General features: G+C 49.5%; 1 protein-coding gene across 1 annotated transcript in view; it reads right to left on the bottom strand.

Moving 5' to 3' along the window:
- The window catches only part of LOC144155280 (lens fiber major intrinsic protein-like), a 59,326-nt gene extending 42,400 nt beyond the window's left edge, over positions 1–16,926 (bottom strand). Inside the window, exon 1 of the mRNA XM_077686612.1 lies at positions 16,323–16,926. Coding sequence (XP_077542738.1) covers positions 16,323–16,919 — 597 coding nt within the window. The 5' untranslated portion in view covers positions 16,920–16,926. The remainder of the gene's footprint in view (positions 1–16,322) is intronic.
- Positions 16,927–17,925: the final 999 nt, after the last annotated feature.

The raw sequence follows: 17,925 nt of genomic DNA, 5'->3' as shown, positions 1-17,925 counted from the left end.
TAAATATGAATAAATTTCAAGTGATGATCACTAAGCATGCTGAGAGCGTCCTCTTCAGCTTAGGTATTAGCCCTGATATAGTTCGTAAATGGCAGACCCTTGATGACTAGAAGCAGAGCATTGATATCTGACATGGACACCACACGTTCGCTGCTTAAAAGAGAAGCTCGCGTTATTTGCGCGCAGTGTTGGCATGTTGTCCCACAGCGCTGGTGGATGCCACGTCAGCTCTCATCTAAGGCTAGATGACGCCCTCTGTGGAGGCCTCCTCCGCTACAGCCTCATAGCAGACATTGAAGCTATGTCGCACGCAACTGCACGTTGTAACTAGGCAATGTGGGTATCCACTGGCTGCCATCTATCTGTCCAGGGCGCAGAAGGTCCGACCACCCCATTTACAGGCTCCAGCTCCTTTTCCTATCCCACCCTGGACGTTCCTCCAACCACAACCACATCATCGGCGGTTGAGATCTGGAACCCTTAGTCGCGAGCCACCATTCGCATCTCACTTAGCCACAGGACGTAAACGATGGCTACTGAGCTCGCAGAGGGCTGCTTTTCACTATATCTTAAAGCTTCCAGCCAATGCATGGGATTTTTTTACTGATTTCGGGTCGTCCGCTCTAGTGCACTTAGCATCACTACCGAAAGAACAGATGACACGGAAAATGCGTTTTCTGCGCCTCCGAGCAACAAAAAAACGGCATGGCGTAGAACTTCATTGGATTCCTGCTCACTGCGGAGTGGCTGCCTATTCCTTTTACAAAAATAATGCGGCAACCATCGACTCCCCGATTGCCTGGAGAACACAACTGCGCATCCGGACTGATGCAAGACTTCAATATGCGCCTCTGCATCTAACTGACCCCAAATGCAGCTTTAATGTGGCGCCTGGGATAAGCAAGCGTGAGGAAGCTGTACTACATCGACAGCGACTGAACGTGATATACACAAGACACTTCCTCTTCAAAATTCAGCAGGACTCATCACCACTTTTTTCAATATGTGATGTAACAGACGATATCGAACATGTCACATGCACATGCTCAAAATTTGCAGTGCCAAGGTAGACTCTCCTAAGCTCTCTGTGTATGCCGCACCACGTAGGCCTTGGATTGAGGGCAGTTTTGGGCCCCTGGGCGGACCCATGCCAGGCCGTACGGGCTACTAAAGCTCCGTTGATGTTGTTATGACCGGGTTGCGGACCCGGCACACCCCAGCGCGGACCTCGGCCCTTATTAGCGCGTTCGTCGGTATCGGCTCATGCCACGTGTCAATTCGCATTGAATACAGCGGTTCATCAACCCTGCGGCAGCCGCACCCCTTCAACTCTGAGTGACTTCAGCGGAAAGAGCAGGCGAGTCCGGGCACGTGATGACAGCAGAGACGACTTCGGAAGCGCGGGCCATGAAATATGTAATCAGCGAGCATCGTGAGTCAAGCCCCCAGGCGCGCCTCGTACTTGGAAAAAGGCGGCGCCATCGCATCCTTTTCCTCGTGTTCACGTGGGCAAGTAACCACAACGGCTTTGCGCGACGGTGTTGCCGATGTGCGTAAGATTGTGGGTCTTTAATTGGACCAGACATTTGGGAGTTGAATTCCCTAGGGGAACTTTAGGGACTTTGGCTTGAGCAAAAAGGCGGTGTTGCGAGCAGCCGAGTGGTGCTGTTGGTGTTGCTGGCTGTGCGATTCGTTCGAGCACAGCATCCAAACTTGTACTCATCATGTAAGTACGTGTATAAAGTTTTTCTTCTTCATCAGTACGCATCGGTCTCCTGTCCAACGTCTACGGTCACCAGTCACTGCTACCAAGATGGATTCCCGAACCCGGGAATCGCAACCACTGGTCGCCAAGGTGGGATCAGACAGTCCCCAACCCGGATGCCATAACAAGGCTCTTGCGGAGCACCGGCTTGGACGAAGTGCTGTGACTAACTTCATTTCCAAACTCTGTGAATGTGTTTTAAAATTGGTGCGCATCACTTCACATTTTCTAATTACACAGACCTTCATGTTTTTTTTTCTATATGGAGTATCAAGCTAATCAAAATGTCTCTGCTAACCCCGCCTTTACCATTAAGTGCGCTCTCTCTCTCTCTCTCTCTCTCTCTCTCTCTCTCTCTCTCTCTCTCTCTCTCTCTCTCTCTCTCTCTCTCTCTCTCTCTCTCTCTCTCTCTCTCTCTCTCTCTCTCGTTCTCGCGCGCGCGCTCTAGCTTGCTCCAGCTCACTTTCTCTAGTAAAGTACGTTGTTGGGCTAGTTGGTCGATCATATGTAAGAGATGTATAGCGCAAAAAAAAAAAAAAAAGACGAAGGACAAAGAATGCACGAGGACTTTCTCTCTCTGACGACACTGCAACCCGCACATGCCCATTTGGTTACTCCGTGTGTGAAGCTAACATGCAACGTCTTATTGTGCACTGTTCCATTCCTGATCCGCATAAGTCCCACCACAGTGTTTTCATTCCGATACTGAAGGTGTACATAAGGACATAATACGTACCCACATCGGACCCACCTCCGCCTCACCTTCCCCATCCAACAACCTTCCCTCTGTGCTTACTGTCCCCAGCCTGGCACCCTCTACCATGTAGTATGGGAGTGCCAACGTACTCCGGACCTGTCCCGACTTCGCAACTCCACCTTCGAGCAGTGGAGAGATTTCCTGGCCAGCCCACACCCGGATGTCCAGCTCAAACTGGTGGCCGGAGCATGGACAGCCACCTAAAGTCAAGGCAAGGATTAGGGATGCCTTCCACGGGGTGATGACCATGCATCAGGCTCTGGTCGATAAATAAAAATATTTATTCTCTCTCTCTCTCTCTCTCTCTCTCTCTCTCTCTCTCTCTCTCTCTCTCTCTCTCTCTCTCTCTCTCTCTCTCTCTCTCTCGCGTGCGTGCGCACGCACACACGCACGCACAGAGTTAGTCGCATTAACCCAGTTCGGCGTTGCTAGCGGCCTGGCATGCGTGCTGAAGTGGTTGCCGACCTCCTTCCCTGTCCCTCTTTCCGCACCAGCAACCTCCGGTCCTCCTCTCCCCGATAAAAGAATTTATCAATCAACCAATCCACGCCTCGTGGTCAACACCGATCCGGAGCCGTATGTTGGCGATGTTGTAGACGCAAGACTGAATGCGTTTCTTTGGAGACGTTTTGGTTCAGTTCAAAAAAGGCAATCACGAAAGCCGTGTCTGCTGGAAATGCCTTATCCAGGATTTTTTTAGGCACTCTATAGCTTTAAAACACGTCTGTCCTTAAAAAAATTAATTGAAATTGAGCAAAGTACTAAATGATTTACACAAATAATGAATGGGTGCCATAAAAAATCGGCCATGTGTCTATTTCATCCGCTGCAAATGACGTCGTAAATGCGCTCACATAGCTCACTAGAAGGCACTTTAAGACCAGAAAGGCTATGAACAGTGCAGTAAAGAAAATAAATCGATCAACGGCGTTTATTAGGCAGTGCTGTATTCTGTTCCTTCCGGAATGCCGCTAATAATATTGATTTGTGCGCGCTAAAGTACGATGCATGCCCGGGCAGTACGAAATAGAGAGACGTTCGGCTCGTGCATGCGGTATCTGCGTGGTGATGCGAGCCAGCTCAGCCCCCACGTCCTCACTTCTCCCCGACCCACCTTCGCCCCTGCGAACCGTCCTCATTCGGCTCATATCGTAATGAAAACTTGCGATGAGGAGGCAACCGTGTGTTTTGGACCGTCTCGCAACATCCACGTCGTTTTCCAGGCTGTACGGCACACGTCACTAACGTATACGTAACGAAAGTTTGTCTACTCGCTCTCTGCATTGGCAATCGGCATGCAGAGAACTCTAAAGAGTGGCAAGAACATGCTACCACAAGGACGCGTCCTTCGGCTCGAGGCGAAAAGCAAAAACGCCCGTGTGTACGAGATTTCGGCGCACGTTAAAGATCCCCAGGTGGTCAAAATTAATCCGGAGCCCTCCACTACGGCGCGCCTCATCGCCTGCGTTGCGTCGGCGCGTTAAACCCTACAATCGGACGGCCTTCGGCTCGAATTTCTCTGCGTCTTTATGCACCAGAACCAGGGTAGAGTGAAGCCATATTCCGGCACATTCTAACCAAAGGCTCACCTGTACGCCCTGCATGCCGGCACAAGAAAATCTCGCACCTAAAAACAACTCGACTTGGGTATTCGACTGATTTCCGACTCTTTAAAAGCTTCTTGCATAATAGTTGCTGCACAGCTTACACGCAATACAAGTGCATACATGAGTCGACGCACAAGCAGAACAACTCCGCACCATCTTTGTACCGACGTCAGCATCGAGGCACCGGCGTAGCCGATTCCTAGAGCGGCTTGTTCCGTAGCTACGGCTTGTTCCGTAGCTACGCGCGCTTTGTTTCGCGGCCACGGACCACTCGTTGTTCTTTTCGAGGCACGCTGCCCCCGCTAGGCAGGCCGGCCCCCGGGGGGTGGGCCCTTTCTTGCGCATGGAAGCGAAGCGGCAGAGCACGCTTCTCGGTAGTTGGTGGTGGTGGCCCGAAAAGTGGCGCATAGCCCGCCTCCTCGCGCGCTGATAGTAGTATAAAATGGGGTTTCTTCAGTAATGTGCCATGCGGGGAATTTTCCCCTTTTCAAGAAATTTCCGGCTGTAATTTTGGCCAAAAGAGAAAAAGGAACCTTCAAATCATGAAGGCAATTTTAGGAGTCGTGGATACAAAAGGATAAGTAATCTCTGTAAACCGGACCTCGCATGATTTATTTCTTTGTGTTCTTTTAAAAGGAAACTTCAACACTTCGTCGTTTTTATGTTAACATTTCCGCAGTCATGTTCCGGCAAGCCACGAGCATCCAAGACTGCTTCAAATCCAGTTCATAAAACAGGAGGGAGCAAAAGGAAAGAATACTCCATGACAACGTGCTAGTAATCCGTGAAAAAAAGTATTTAGGGTGCACCTTAGTCCGCGTGCTGTCAACGAGGGATGGCGCCAATAGTTCCCGCGCTGAGCTAAAATTACCTCAATGTTCCTACATATCTTGTTCTTTTTTATACGGGCAGTTTTATCTTGCAACTTTAGCATGCAAAGCGGGCATGTTGTGTATACAAAACACAAAATACATAGTCAAACGCTGCTGCGCTGAATATGTAGCAGAATTTCGTTCGCGCTGAAACTCTGACACTCTTAACAGCGTGTGCGCCCCGAAGGCTACGTAAAGTAGACAAAGGTGGCACTGGCTAACGTCCAGAATCGAACAGGAAACCCAGAAAATACCTATCAGCTGCCGAAAAAAAACGCAGGGAATTTGCTGGGAATTCTTTGCAAATCTGCAGGGAAAACGTGCTAAAAATAGGGAATTTCTGAACCTACAAATGGGAATTTTTCTCGTCAGTAGGGAACATCACTGGGTTTCTTCTCTTACCCGTGGCGGCCTCACGAACGGACTCATTCCAGGTGACGCAATGCTTCGCTGTGCTCCAGTGTTCTCCTGTTCTTTTTGCGCACATCATTATCGCGGTGAGCAGGAGACGTTTGCTTTCTCGAGGGAAAATCGTGGCACATGAGAATAGGGGCATTCTCACCAATCTTAGGGAGACCGGTAGTCCTCTAGAATAATATCACGGTTGCCCCGTTTGCTTGTTTTTGCATAATGTACTGCGTGCCTGGTTTTTTTAACCGTGTCGAAGATCAGAAGAAGGCTGACACGCAAAGACTGGAGGTATGACGGGTGAGGGACGTAATCGACGTTATCACTAGCACAACGCCATGACAGGACTGTGCCTGGGTGTTGGTTGCCAAACAATGCGTGTGTAGGTGACACCGCATATAAGTTTGGGTATCACATGAAGGGCGCCACAGTGGAGGGCAACGAATCTATTGGGAGCATGAAGAGCTTTAACGTGTCCAGAAATTCCACACACACGGGTGCTTTTGCCTTTCGCCTCCATCAGAAACACAGCCGTCGTGGCGGAGGAGCAAATCCGCGATATCATGCTCCGTAAGGCAATGCCGTAGCCGTAGAGCCGACAGACAAAATGAGGACAGACAGGCCACGAAGGTATAGTGACATAGTCGCTATAGGCAACAACTCCTGTCATATTATTTCCTGTACTGTAAAAAATTAAGACCGCGCGTGAATGTAACTTTTCAGGGCAGCAATCCCGTGACGGAACCAATTTACCTAATGTAGCCAGGACGTGCCCGAAAGACGCGCCTCGTTGAGTGTAGCTACATAGCACAAACTAAATAACCATCTGCAGCCTTATTTGTGAGTGCAAAGGCTTTGCAATCGCCAGCGATGTTATTAGTACTCACTGTGTAACAACCAGTCATACGCGTGATCGTTAATCTGGGTGGCGAAGCACTGAGTGGCCAAGTGGCACGATAACGAAACACAGGGACACTGACCGTCAGACGTCAAAAATGTTACGGTATAGGTTTTGCCTTCTTCGGAGAAACTAGGAGGAAAGGCGAGGCCACCTCTCTGGGGATTGGTTACGCAGTGTATTTGTTATTTGCGTGTATTGTTATTTATGCTGAGTGTATTAAAATTATTTGTTAAGTAATGCGATACTGTCCTTGGGAAAGGTTAGCGGTGTTAAAATCATAGTTTTCGCACATTGTTGGCGGTGACATTAACGAATATTCACGAACAGGTTATTTTTAAAAAAGTAAGAAGGCGTGCATTTCATTTTAGGTTTTTGTAGCTACCCGCACCATGCTGGTTAATTCTTGATCCAGCAGTCTCGGTTCTTCGTTCCATCCCTGTCTTCCGGGCTCTTCCCGCATATGGCGCGAATATGCCCGTAGTCGCTGACAGCGCTCTTGCGTATAGCTCCGCTCTCTTTGATTACCCAATAATTGCTGTCCCTTGGCTTCTGGCTCCTCCCTTGCCCCGAAACTGTGGCCCACGTCAGTGCGTCATCATTTTTGCTCGGAGATTTCCCCAGAGCGCCACTTTTGCTTCAGAAGCATGCGGTGCAGAGTACCAATTATCTGGCTCCGCACGTAGCCATCCGACGATGGCACCCACAGCGGTGCCGCAGCGTCTAAGGAGTGGCGCTAGAGAGCACGAGGACGCGCGTTCGATTCCGGTTGCGGCGGCCGTTTTTAAAATGGAGGCGAGAAACAATAACGCCTGTGTTTAGAGATTTAATTGGACGGTTTACCTTCGTTCCTACAGCATCCGTAGCACCGTAATTTAAATTTGAGTACCACGGTGGCACATTTCACCACACACCGTTTTGATTGACGGGGGGCCTATTGCTGCGCGCTTGTCTGGTTGCACTCCAATGACACAGCGTCCTATTCCTGCTGTTTAGTGACGCTGCCCTCGCTTACTGTTGGTGACGGTGCCGGCGACAACAACGCCAAGGTTCCCTGAAATACTAGGGTGAACGAATAAGCCTCGCGACTCGAAAACACAATCTGACGAAGAGCTAACGAAGACTGGAAGAAAGATCCTAGAGGACCTAGGATATGTACGCCACAGCGGTGGTGGCAACAAACTCACCATCCCGAATGATGTAGGTACGTCGCCGGATCAGGGTAGATCTTCACCGAAAAACATGCACCCCGACTACAACAAGGGCAGGAGGGCGGCAAGAGCTAGAGCCCTCGTCGACTTACACGCCCAGGATAAGCACGCTCGCTATGTAGATGCGGCGGAATATCAACATGAAGCCTTCGCTACCGTTATCATAAAGGCAACCACCGGAGACACTGTGACGGTGGCAAGCGTCAAGCGCACCGAGGCAGAACGCGCAAAGGAGGGGGCCATCGCCCTAGCCATTACCGGCGCAGGCTGCCAGTCGGTGATCAGCGACTCATGAACGGCAGTTCGGAACTACGCCAGGGGACGCAGCTGCAAAGAAGCTTTGCAGGTGTTACGCAATGCACGTCTAGAAGGCCCAAGAACTGTTCGAGTCAAATGGATCCCGGCGCATGCGGGCAAGGACGCGTGGAGTAAGAACGCAAACCACAACGAGACGGCACACGCGGAGGCACGAGCACTCACCAACCGCGCCCCCAAAACTGACTGTCAAACGTGGTTCGGTGCTCAAGACCGAATGACAGACTATGGCGAAATCACCAAAGCCTACGGCTTGGCTCGTAGGACCTTCCCACCTCCGGACCCGGGGTTGAGCAGGGCGGAGGCAGTGCTACCAAGGCAGCTTCAGACCGGGTCCCCACCTACCCTGGCTCTGATGCACTGAATGTATCCGGAGGCGCACCCAACCGACAAGTGCCAGCTCTGCAGCAGGGAGACTACAGACCAGAAGCACATCTGGTGGGACTGTGTCACGAACCCTGTGGAAGCGACATCAAGATATCCATCCCGCCACGGCTTGCAGAAGCCGCAAGGAGCTACACCTACGAACATCAACACTTCGCCATCCAGCAGGTCCTGCGCGCGCTCGAAATGGATGAGACTCGCGAGTCGGCCGCGGCGAGCTCACGTCTCGGATGAGTAGCCACCAGGACGACGCTGAGGTCCGCGTCGCAGCGCGTAAAAACGTCGTTCTGCCGGCTTAAATAAAGTTTATGCAATCCAATCCAATCGGCGGACTCATGCTAATGCCGTCACCACAGATAGTGCCGTGTAATTCTACGTGCCTGACAGGAGTTTTGTTTTTTGCAACCACTCCGAGCAAAACCATAGCTTTTAGTGGAAGAAGCCGCACATGAACCGCCAGTCATTCTTAGGGAGGCGAGACGACGAGGATTAGGCGTGCGCGTGTTACAATTGGTGGCACATTATAAAGTCGACAGGAACCTGTGCACAGGTGTACAATCGATATGCTGAGTGTAAAAGTTCCTGTATACGCACATGCGTTACTACGGAACAATGAGTGGGGCGGAAAATAACAGTCTTCAGACAGCGCCGTAAGAGGCTGTCTGTACACGCTTACAGTCACCAATGAATGAAACGCGAACGGGAAGATGTTGACCGAAACGTGCAACTTCGGTAATTTTATCCGTCGGCACAAAGCAGCGGCGGTTTGGCACAACTAGCGGTAGTACCCGGCGACGTCCGGGTGGGCCACTATACTAATGACAATGATGAGTATAACACTTGTTCAGTTATTCCTTACTTTGCATAATTAGGTAGTTCACTGTGAGGTTGTACACAATTAGGATGTCCTGCCTGCTATCAATACATGGGCTCATACAGGACGTGTATGATGATTGGAAACGCCAGGAACTGGTGTTTTATTGTAACCCTCCCGAAACAAATTGTACTAAGATAGTGCGCTCAAAACGACTACTAACGATACTCATCAGTCATAGTTTTATGATAAATAACACGGGCTCCTACGGGAGCGTGTGGTTGCAGAAAGTCCCAACAGATGGCGAGCGCTTTGCGAAGGCATAGCGCTCGCCATCTGTTGGACGTAACGTAGCTACGGACGTAACTGAGAGCGTTAACAGAAGCCATTTAAGTGGAAACAATGGAGCAAACAATTCTGAAAAAGACAAAAACAGACCCCGTAAGCGGAAAGGGAAAAACAAGTGCAATAAATATTTAATCAGCTACATAAATATGCAGGGAGGCAGAAAGCCAGATAAGTGGGTGGAAATTCAAAAGCAACTTGAACGGGAAGGAATAGACGTGTACGCTTTAGCCGAGACTCACCTCCGGGACCTAGAAGCCCCACCTATCATAGACAATTATGTCTGGGAAGGTTGCAACAGGACCACAGGAATGAAGAAAGGGGGAGGTGTTGGCATGCTCATTAAACAAGGGACCGACTGGCAGAGAGTGCATGAAAGTTGTAAAGAGCATCTATGGGTTAGAGGCACCATAGAGGGGAAAAATACATGGTTAGGAGTGGTGTATCTGTGGACCGGAAGTAGTGCTAGGGAGGAAAATGAGGAAATGGTAAACTGTTTGAGAAGAGATATAAACGATTTTAAAGATTCGGGCGAAATAATCATAGTTGGAGATATGAATGCTCATATAGAAGGTTTGGATGGATACACAGACCACAACGGTTCTCTAGTGATAGATCTATGCCAGGAAAATCGGCTTGTAATAGTAAACACGGAAAGCAAGTGTGACGGACAAATAACGTGGGAAAGCGGTAACAGACAGTCTAGCATAGACTACAGTTTAGTATCCGAGACAGTATACGGAAGGCTGCGGGAAATGAGGATAGATGAAAATGGAACAGACAGCTTAGGAAGCGACCACAAGCGGTTTAGCTTGCACTTTGGAGGAGCAACCCGGACGAATGCAGAAATAGGTACAATAGGAGGAAATAACTTGAATAAGGAGCAGTTAAAGATCATCGCTGATAGATTGGAAGATGAAATCAATAAATACCCAGGCAAAAATTGGGATTACGACGAAATGATTGCGTTCATAAAGGGTAAGATGAATGAAGCAAAGGAACGAAACCGATGGAAAGGGAAGAGAAAGCCGAGAAGCTGGTGGAATAAGGAAATAAAAGAGGCTTTTGACCAGCGAAGGAAGGCGTCGAGAGAACATAGAGAAGCAAAAAGAACTGGTATGGAACGGGAGGTAGTGAAGGAAAAGTGGGATGTCTACCGTGGGAAAAAACTAGAAGTGCAGAAAATGGTGCAAGCAAAGATCAAGCAGAAAAGCGAACAATGGATGGCAGAAATACGGAAGAAGGACAAAACCGCATCCAAGAAGTTTTGGAACCATGTAAAATCACTAAGCTCAAAAAACGATAACCATCAAAAATTCCTGATTGATGAGGAGGGGGAACATTTAGAAGGAGATCACGCGTTGGCGCATATTCATCGAGTGATTAGTGAGAAGTTTAGGACAATAGGGTTAGAGAAACCTGCACCGATAACATCAGCGCCACACAAGACTGCGGAAAGGGAAATAAGTTTGAGCAACCTTGATTGGAAAAAAGCAGAGCAAAAGGTTTCCCCCTAGACAGCAATGGGCCCGGACGGAATACCAATGCAACTGATAAACCTACTTGGACCTAAAAGTAAGGAATCGTTTATGAGGGCAATAGATAAGGTGATAGAAACCAAACAAATACCAGAGGACTGGTTAGAAAGTAGGATGAATTTAATATATAAAGGTAGAGGAGACAAAGCCAGTATTAATTCATACAGACCACTCACAGTAACGTCAGTGGTGTATAGATTCGTAATGCAGGCGATAAAATCAGAAATTCAAGCATGGATGGAAGAAAATGAAATACTTGGGGAACTGCAGAATGGATTTAGACAAGATAGGCGACTGGATGACAATCTGTTCGTGATAACGCAATGCATTGAAATTGCGAAAGCACAGAATAGACCACTATGGATTACGTTCTTGGACATAAAAGGGGCATATGACAACGTAAACAGAGAACGGCTGTGGAGAATGCTGAAACTCCAGGGATTAGATGGCGAGTTAGTACAGTTCCTTATAGCAATCTATAAAGACAATAGAGTGCACCTTACTTGGGAAGGACAGAAATGCGCCCAGCAGGTCAACATCCATCGGGGACTGAAACAGGGATGCCCTTTGAGCCCAATACTGTTCATGCTTTACATGGCAGGGTTAGAAAAGAAACTGGAACAAAGTCAAGTAGGGTTTAGCCTAACCCATATGCTGCAAGGCGAAGTGGTACAACAGCATATTCCGGGAATGTTATACGCAGACGACATTGTTCTTTTAGCTGATAACCAAACCGATATGCAGCGGCTAATAAATATTTGCGGCCAGGAAGCCACTGACCTCGGGTTAAATTTCAGTGCAGAAAAATCAGGAATAATGGTTTTCAATGACGCTACCACCGACGTAGTGTCTATCCAGCAAGGCGAATTACCTAGAGTGAAGGAATATAAATATTTGGGAGTGTGGATAAACGAAGGGGATAACTACTTAAGTACTCACGAGGAGCAACTTAAGGTTAAGGGAAAGCGAAACGCAGCTATAATGAAGCATAGAGCTCTGTGGGGGTATAACAAATATGAAGTAGTAAGAGGAATGTGGAAAGGAGTAATGGTTCCAGGCCTCACGTTTGCGAATGCTGTACTCTGCTTAAAATCAGACGTTCTATCAGGCCTTGAAGTAAACCAGAGAACGGTAGGACGTTTGGCCTTAGGCGCGCATGGAAACACAACTAACGAAGCAGTTCAGGGAGATATGGGCTGGGCGTCGTTTGAAGTTAGAGAAGCTCAAAGTAAAATATGCTTTGAGATGAGGTTGAGGGCAATGGATCAACGAAGGTGGGCAGCTAAGGTTTTTAGGTACCTATACTTGAAAAGCGTGGACACGCAGTGGTTAAGGAAGACTAGACAGCTAACGATGAAATACGGAAAGAACAGTGGGGAATCCAAAACAGTCAAGGTAACCAAAAAAGAGGCAAGGCAGATTGAAACGAATAAATGGAGGGAAAAAATGGAAGCTAAAACGTCGTTAGAGATGTACAGGGCTGAGAAGATGAACATCAGAAAGGAAAATTTCTACGATAATTCTCAGGGCAGTGCTTTGCTTTTTGAGGCTAGAGCAGGGTGCCTGCGAACTAAGAGTTTTGTGGGGAAGTATTCACAAAATGATGGGGTATGTGTGGTCTGCGGAAAAGAAACAGAAACTATGCGGCACATAGTGTTAGAATGTGAGGGTATCCATCCAAATCTACATGAAGGGAATATGGGGCTTTCAGAAGCCCTAGGATTTAAGGGTATCAGTGAGGAAGTTAACTTCAAGGCTGTCGAGGGGACGAAAAGAAGATTAGAATGCTGGTGGATGAAAAGCAGAGAGGGGAATATTGCCTAGGACAGTTTCCACCTGTAACAGGGAAAAGAAAGTATTTCGGGCCTAATAAGCCTTAGGGCCTGCCATAAGCAGCGCTAGTATTAAACCAAGAGTGTAAAACATGGTTATATTAGTCCTTTTTGGTAAGATGACATGTCATCACCCCGCTTCAAAGGGGAAACCAATAGGAATCATCATCATCGGGAAAATTGATCTGAATTTCACGTCCAGAGGGGTGCAACTTAAAAATTCCTACTGGCCACTTTATACGCGTGTAAGGAAAAATCCTGAAATTAGTTTTTCGACAACTGTGTGGGCAGCATCTGTAAGCAAAAACGAATTGGATATATCAAAAGGGCTGTACAGTTATTGAGGAATGTGTAAAAACACGCAGTTTTTCCGAAATTCTTACTGTCCCTATTAGGTGGGCGTTATGAAAAAATGTAGAACAGTGGTTAGATAGCTGAGTAAGTTATATCGACAAAAACCAGCTCAATATCTCAAATGGCCTGCCATAAAAAATAAATATCTAAACAAATATTGCACTGCTTTCACTCTCTCGGTGAAGTAATTTTTAAAATTTTCAGCAATATTTAGCTCGTAAACCATAATCAAAATGTGCTCGTGAATTTCGGAGCCGTTTGGACTATCAGTTTGGCTAGGCGTTGACATCACTTGTTGGGCGTTCTGAGCTCGTCAGGCGTGTCATTAAAAAAAAAAAAAATCGCCCTTTTACCGGCGTCGCATGGCGAAATCCTTAAAATTTCCGTGTATTTGAATTAGTAGCATTTATAAGCAAAAACAATTTGATAAATAAATCAGTGAAACATTTATTAGAGGATCTTTAAGAACACCCATTTTGTTCCAAAATGCAGTAACGCCCAAATAGTGTTGGTTAGGGCAAAGCCCCAATGCTACTTATTATATATTCTTAAGGGCTACATATATCAGCAAAAAGCGCTTCAATATGTGAACAGGTGAGCAAGATAATCACGAATTTACGAAAACACAATTTCCCCCTTTCCCTCGCTTAGGAGCACAATTTCGAAAAATCCCGCCTTAGTGAGCGCCTCCATGACTTCAATGTCGTGCCCCCCAAATTTCAAGTTTCTAGGTCTAGCAGTTTTGGCTGGGCGTTGATGAGTCAATGAGTCAGTCAGTCAGTCAGTCAGTCAGTCAGTCAGTCAGTCAGTCAGTCAGTCAGTCAGTCAGTCAGTCAGTCAGTCAGTCAGTCAGTCGGTGAATCAATCAGTCAGCCAGCCAGTCAGTCAGTCAGTCAGTCAGTCAGTCAGTCAGTCAGTCAGTCAGTCAGCTAGTCAGTTCTCCTTATAGGTACAGATTGAGAAGTGTTATCACCACACTTCAGCATATAAGCGTTCCAAACTAACAATAGGCGTCGACTGAAGAGAATCACAAACATTGTACACATTCAAATATTCTTGTTTGGTGTTTCATTGGCTGCCGACTGTACAGTGCGCGTCATGCTTGTCTAGGGCAAGAGACAGAGCGGCTTCGGAGCATGCTGGCAACATCTTCTGGTGGCTTAGCCGGCCCATGGCTCCGAGATCACCCGCGCGCGTTAGGGGGGGGGTGATCTGGGAAGCCATGGCTGGCCATGACTGGTCATGGCGCGTTACGCGGGTCTCGTACAGGGTCGGGCAGATCGCCATTTTACCGGGCCCGCCTGATTTGCAGACGACACCAACCACGAGGAGCGCTTCTCTCCCGCAATGTCTGGTGCCTCGCTCCCAGCGCGGAGACGCGCGTGCATCGATGCGCTCTAGCAGTGGCAGTCGTCAGCGGCGGCGCACGCGTGAGATATGCCCGTCGTTTGTTGCGTTGGAGTATCACCGCAGGCAGTTATGTAATCACACAAAAGATTCTAAGGAAAGCGCTGGATGCCATTCTTCATGGTGCTTTTTGTTCGCTACGCGCAAGGTTAAGGGGATTAGCGCAAGCCGTGGTGTGCGATTACGTAACGGCACGGCGTCAAACGACGCCCCCGTGTCACCGCTAACGCCTGGCACTGCGGAAGAAAAGCGCCCCCCGTGGGTGATGGCGTCTGCAATTCAGGCGGGCCCATGCGAAACGACGATAGGTTCGACACTGTACGAGAACCGCGAACGCGCAATGGCCAGCTGTCTCCAACCTAGCAGCCACCAGCAGATGTCGCCAGCATGCTCCGGAGCTGCGCGCTCGATTGCCCTAGACAAGCCTGGAGCACACGGTACATACCACTACACCAAGGCCGCCCCAGTTACGAATTTAAGCAAATCGGAGACCGCAAGTGTACGGGCAAGCAAGCAAAAAAAAAAAAGGAAAAAGAAATTGCACCGAGATGGTCTGTAAGCACTCCAGCCTGAGAAGATCCATGTTCCCAAAAAGCTATCGTCCGATGTGTTGGTTCTGACCCTAGAGGTTCATAATAGTACTACTAGTATGAAACTCTATTGTTCTGACCAAGTCCGTATTAACTTTTCAGTCGCGAGGCCGCGGGTTCGATTCCCGGCCGCGGCGGCCGCTTTTCTCATGGAGGCGAAAAGCAAAAACGCCCGTGTGAGCGAGATTTCGGCGCAAGTTAAAGATCCCCAGGTGGTCAAAATTAATCCGGAGCCCTCCACTACGGCGCGCCTCATCGCCTGCGTTGCGTCGGCGCGTTAAACCCTACAATCAATCAATCAACCATCGACGATACCGTAACAGTGAGTGCCCGAGTTTAGGACTAACAGACACTTGCGTGCGCTTCATATGCGTATATAGCAATACATTGTTTCCACTTCATATATATTGTTTCCCCTGGTGCTCGCACGCCATATCCGACTGTTAGTTCTCTAAGCGTTCCAGGGGCCGTTGAAAAAGGAGACACAGCCGGATCGGTGCAAGAAAAGCACTGACTCATTGAAGAATCCTGGAAGCATTTCCTGTGACCTGCAATTGGAGTTTCTTTTCGCTGAAGGAAATTCGGTCCTGGCTTTGCTGAATGGAGGGCATGTGTTAGATTACAGGCCAGGCTGGCATGGATTTGGGATGGTAGCGAAGTAACAAAAAGTGCGTCTACCCGGCGCTTGGGCTGATCGAGGAATTCGGGTGGTGCAGGTGGGAGTTTCCATTACAGGTTTCTTCCTAGGCCAAGGGTTGCTTCGACGCGTTAAATGAGAACACGTGATGATTTGTTTTCCTCACTGTCGCTGCTGCACAGTTGCCTACACGAAGAATAACAGAGTGACAATCGGAAAAAGCTATTCGCTTCGGTGTCAAACAGGTCAAAACCTGTTGTCTAAAACCTTCTTATTTAACTGTATGCTATTGAGTTGAAGACTTCGAGCCGTGATTTAGAAAAATTTGTCACCCAATAGATTTTAGAAAGAAACTTCTGTAAGTTTACGGCGACGCACGCACGGGAAGGCAGGGACGCTCTTTTTTTCAGTACCGTGTTGTTTTTTCTATATTGTCGTCGTTTTCTCATTTAGATTAAACTACGGGTGCCACCCTTTCGAACGCACCCAGCTCTGCGCGCACGGTGCGCACATGACCAGAGCGCCGGCGCGCTTCCAAGCGCTTGGAGCCCTCGTGGCGAGCCCGGCACGTCGGGCAGGGGTACTGACCGCGAAGAGTGCGGCTGCCGCGTAGGCGACACCCAGGGGCCCCGAGGCGTCTCTGTCGGCGGCTGCCAGCGCGCTGAGGGCCACCAGCACGGTGCCCAGGAACTCGACGCCGAAGGCCTGGCTGGCGTGCAGGCCCTGGGCGAGCTGCTGCGCGGGCTGCTGCCGGTGGTCCCGCGGGGCCAGCCCGTAGAGCGCCGCGGCGCCCAGGCAGGCGCCCGAGCACTGGGCGGCCACGCAGAGCACCGCGCGCACCACGCTCAGCCGGCGGCCCACGAGCCGCGACAGCGTCACGGCCGGGTTCAGGTCGCCCGAGAGGCAGTGCGCCAGCGCGGCCGCGCTCGCGCCCATCGCCACGCTGCACTGCAGGGGCGCAGCACCCCCGTCGGGCTGCCTGCGCTGCTGCTGCTGCTGCTGCTGCTCCTGTTGCTGCAACGACGCTGTCAGCACTGTGAAGAGCAGGCTGCCCAGCAGCTCGACGAACACGCGCCGCCACAGGGGCCCGCTGGCCAGCTCGCGGCGGCACGGAGGGGGCTCCTCGGGCAGCGAGTCCATGAGGCGACGCATGCGTCGCAGCGGCGAGCACGGAGCGCTGGCCATGGCTGCCGCCAGCCGCTCGTGGGACCCGCAATCGATGTGCGCACGCTTATAAAGGGCGCGTGCCCCGAGACCGACGCTCGGCGGCGCCCTGGGCTGCACCGTGATGGTGTGCGCGCAGCGGTCATAAAACCCTCTAGGGGATGCAAGAGTTACAGCCGATTCATTAAAGGGCCCATGGAGACTAAGTACCAGTTTGGTTCGTTCGGAATGCTGCACTATCCCAATACCAATAAGGATAATGTTAGTGCAAACCAGCCACCTTCTCGCCGGGTCCTCATGCCGTCACAGGGGCTTCTTAGTGCGATTGACAGCAGACGACCAAAGCCGCCTCCAAGCGACATGATTGTACGATTTCAGTGGTGCGTCCAGTTACGTTTGAGTGTATCACTTGAACGCTAACTTGCTGTTAACACACAATAAAGAGTTTTAGCACTCCGTATGCTCCATCTGTTCCGTGGTTACCGTGTTGACCGGGACCCGTCTGGGCACTTGCGCATCCGTTTCGATACGGGGATTAGTTTCGCGGCCGGCCCTCGCTGGAGTTTCAGTAAAATCTAATCTGAGCAGGCTGGAGCACATTTCGATGCACGATAAACAAACTGTGCATACGCTCTGTACGCGGATGGGAAGGGCTGGCGCCCCCTCCCCCCCTCTCCCCCATAATAATTTTGTTACAGGTGTGCGGATAATGGAGCTTATTTACCTTTGATCAAGGTCACTGAGGGATATAGCTGTTTTTAAAATTTTGAACGCTAAAAGTAATTTTTAATTTAAATGTTTTCATTTGCTCTCCCAAGGCTTGCCCATTGTTGTGAACACCCTCTTCGCGCGAAACCCGGAGAGAAATTCAGTGTACGACAGTGGCGCATACGGATAACATTGATGTTCGCTGATATTGGTCATACGCACCACTGCATGTTCGAAAACTGTGATAAAAGTGGTGGGACAATAATCTTTTGCACTATTCGGTGAAAACAACCAGCTTGTGAACTCTGCGGCGCACGAA

The sequence above is a fragment of the Haemaphysalis longicornis genome, unplaced genomic scaffold (assembly GCF_048455015.1).
Source record: "Haemaphysalis longicornis isolate Haplotype H1 unplaced genomic scaffold, Haemaphysalis longicornis Haplotype H1 scaffold_1, whole genome shotgun sequence".
NCBI lineage: Eukaryota > Metazoa > Arthropoda > Arachnida > Ixodida > Ixodidae > Haemaphysalis > Haemaphysalis longicornis.
The sequence above is the reverse complement of the archived record's forward strand: the minus strand, read 5'-3'. Positions and strand labels throughout refer to the sequence as shown.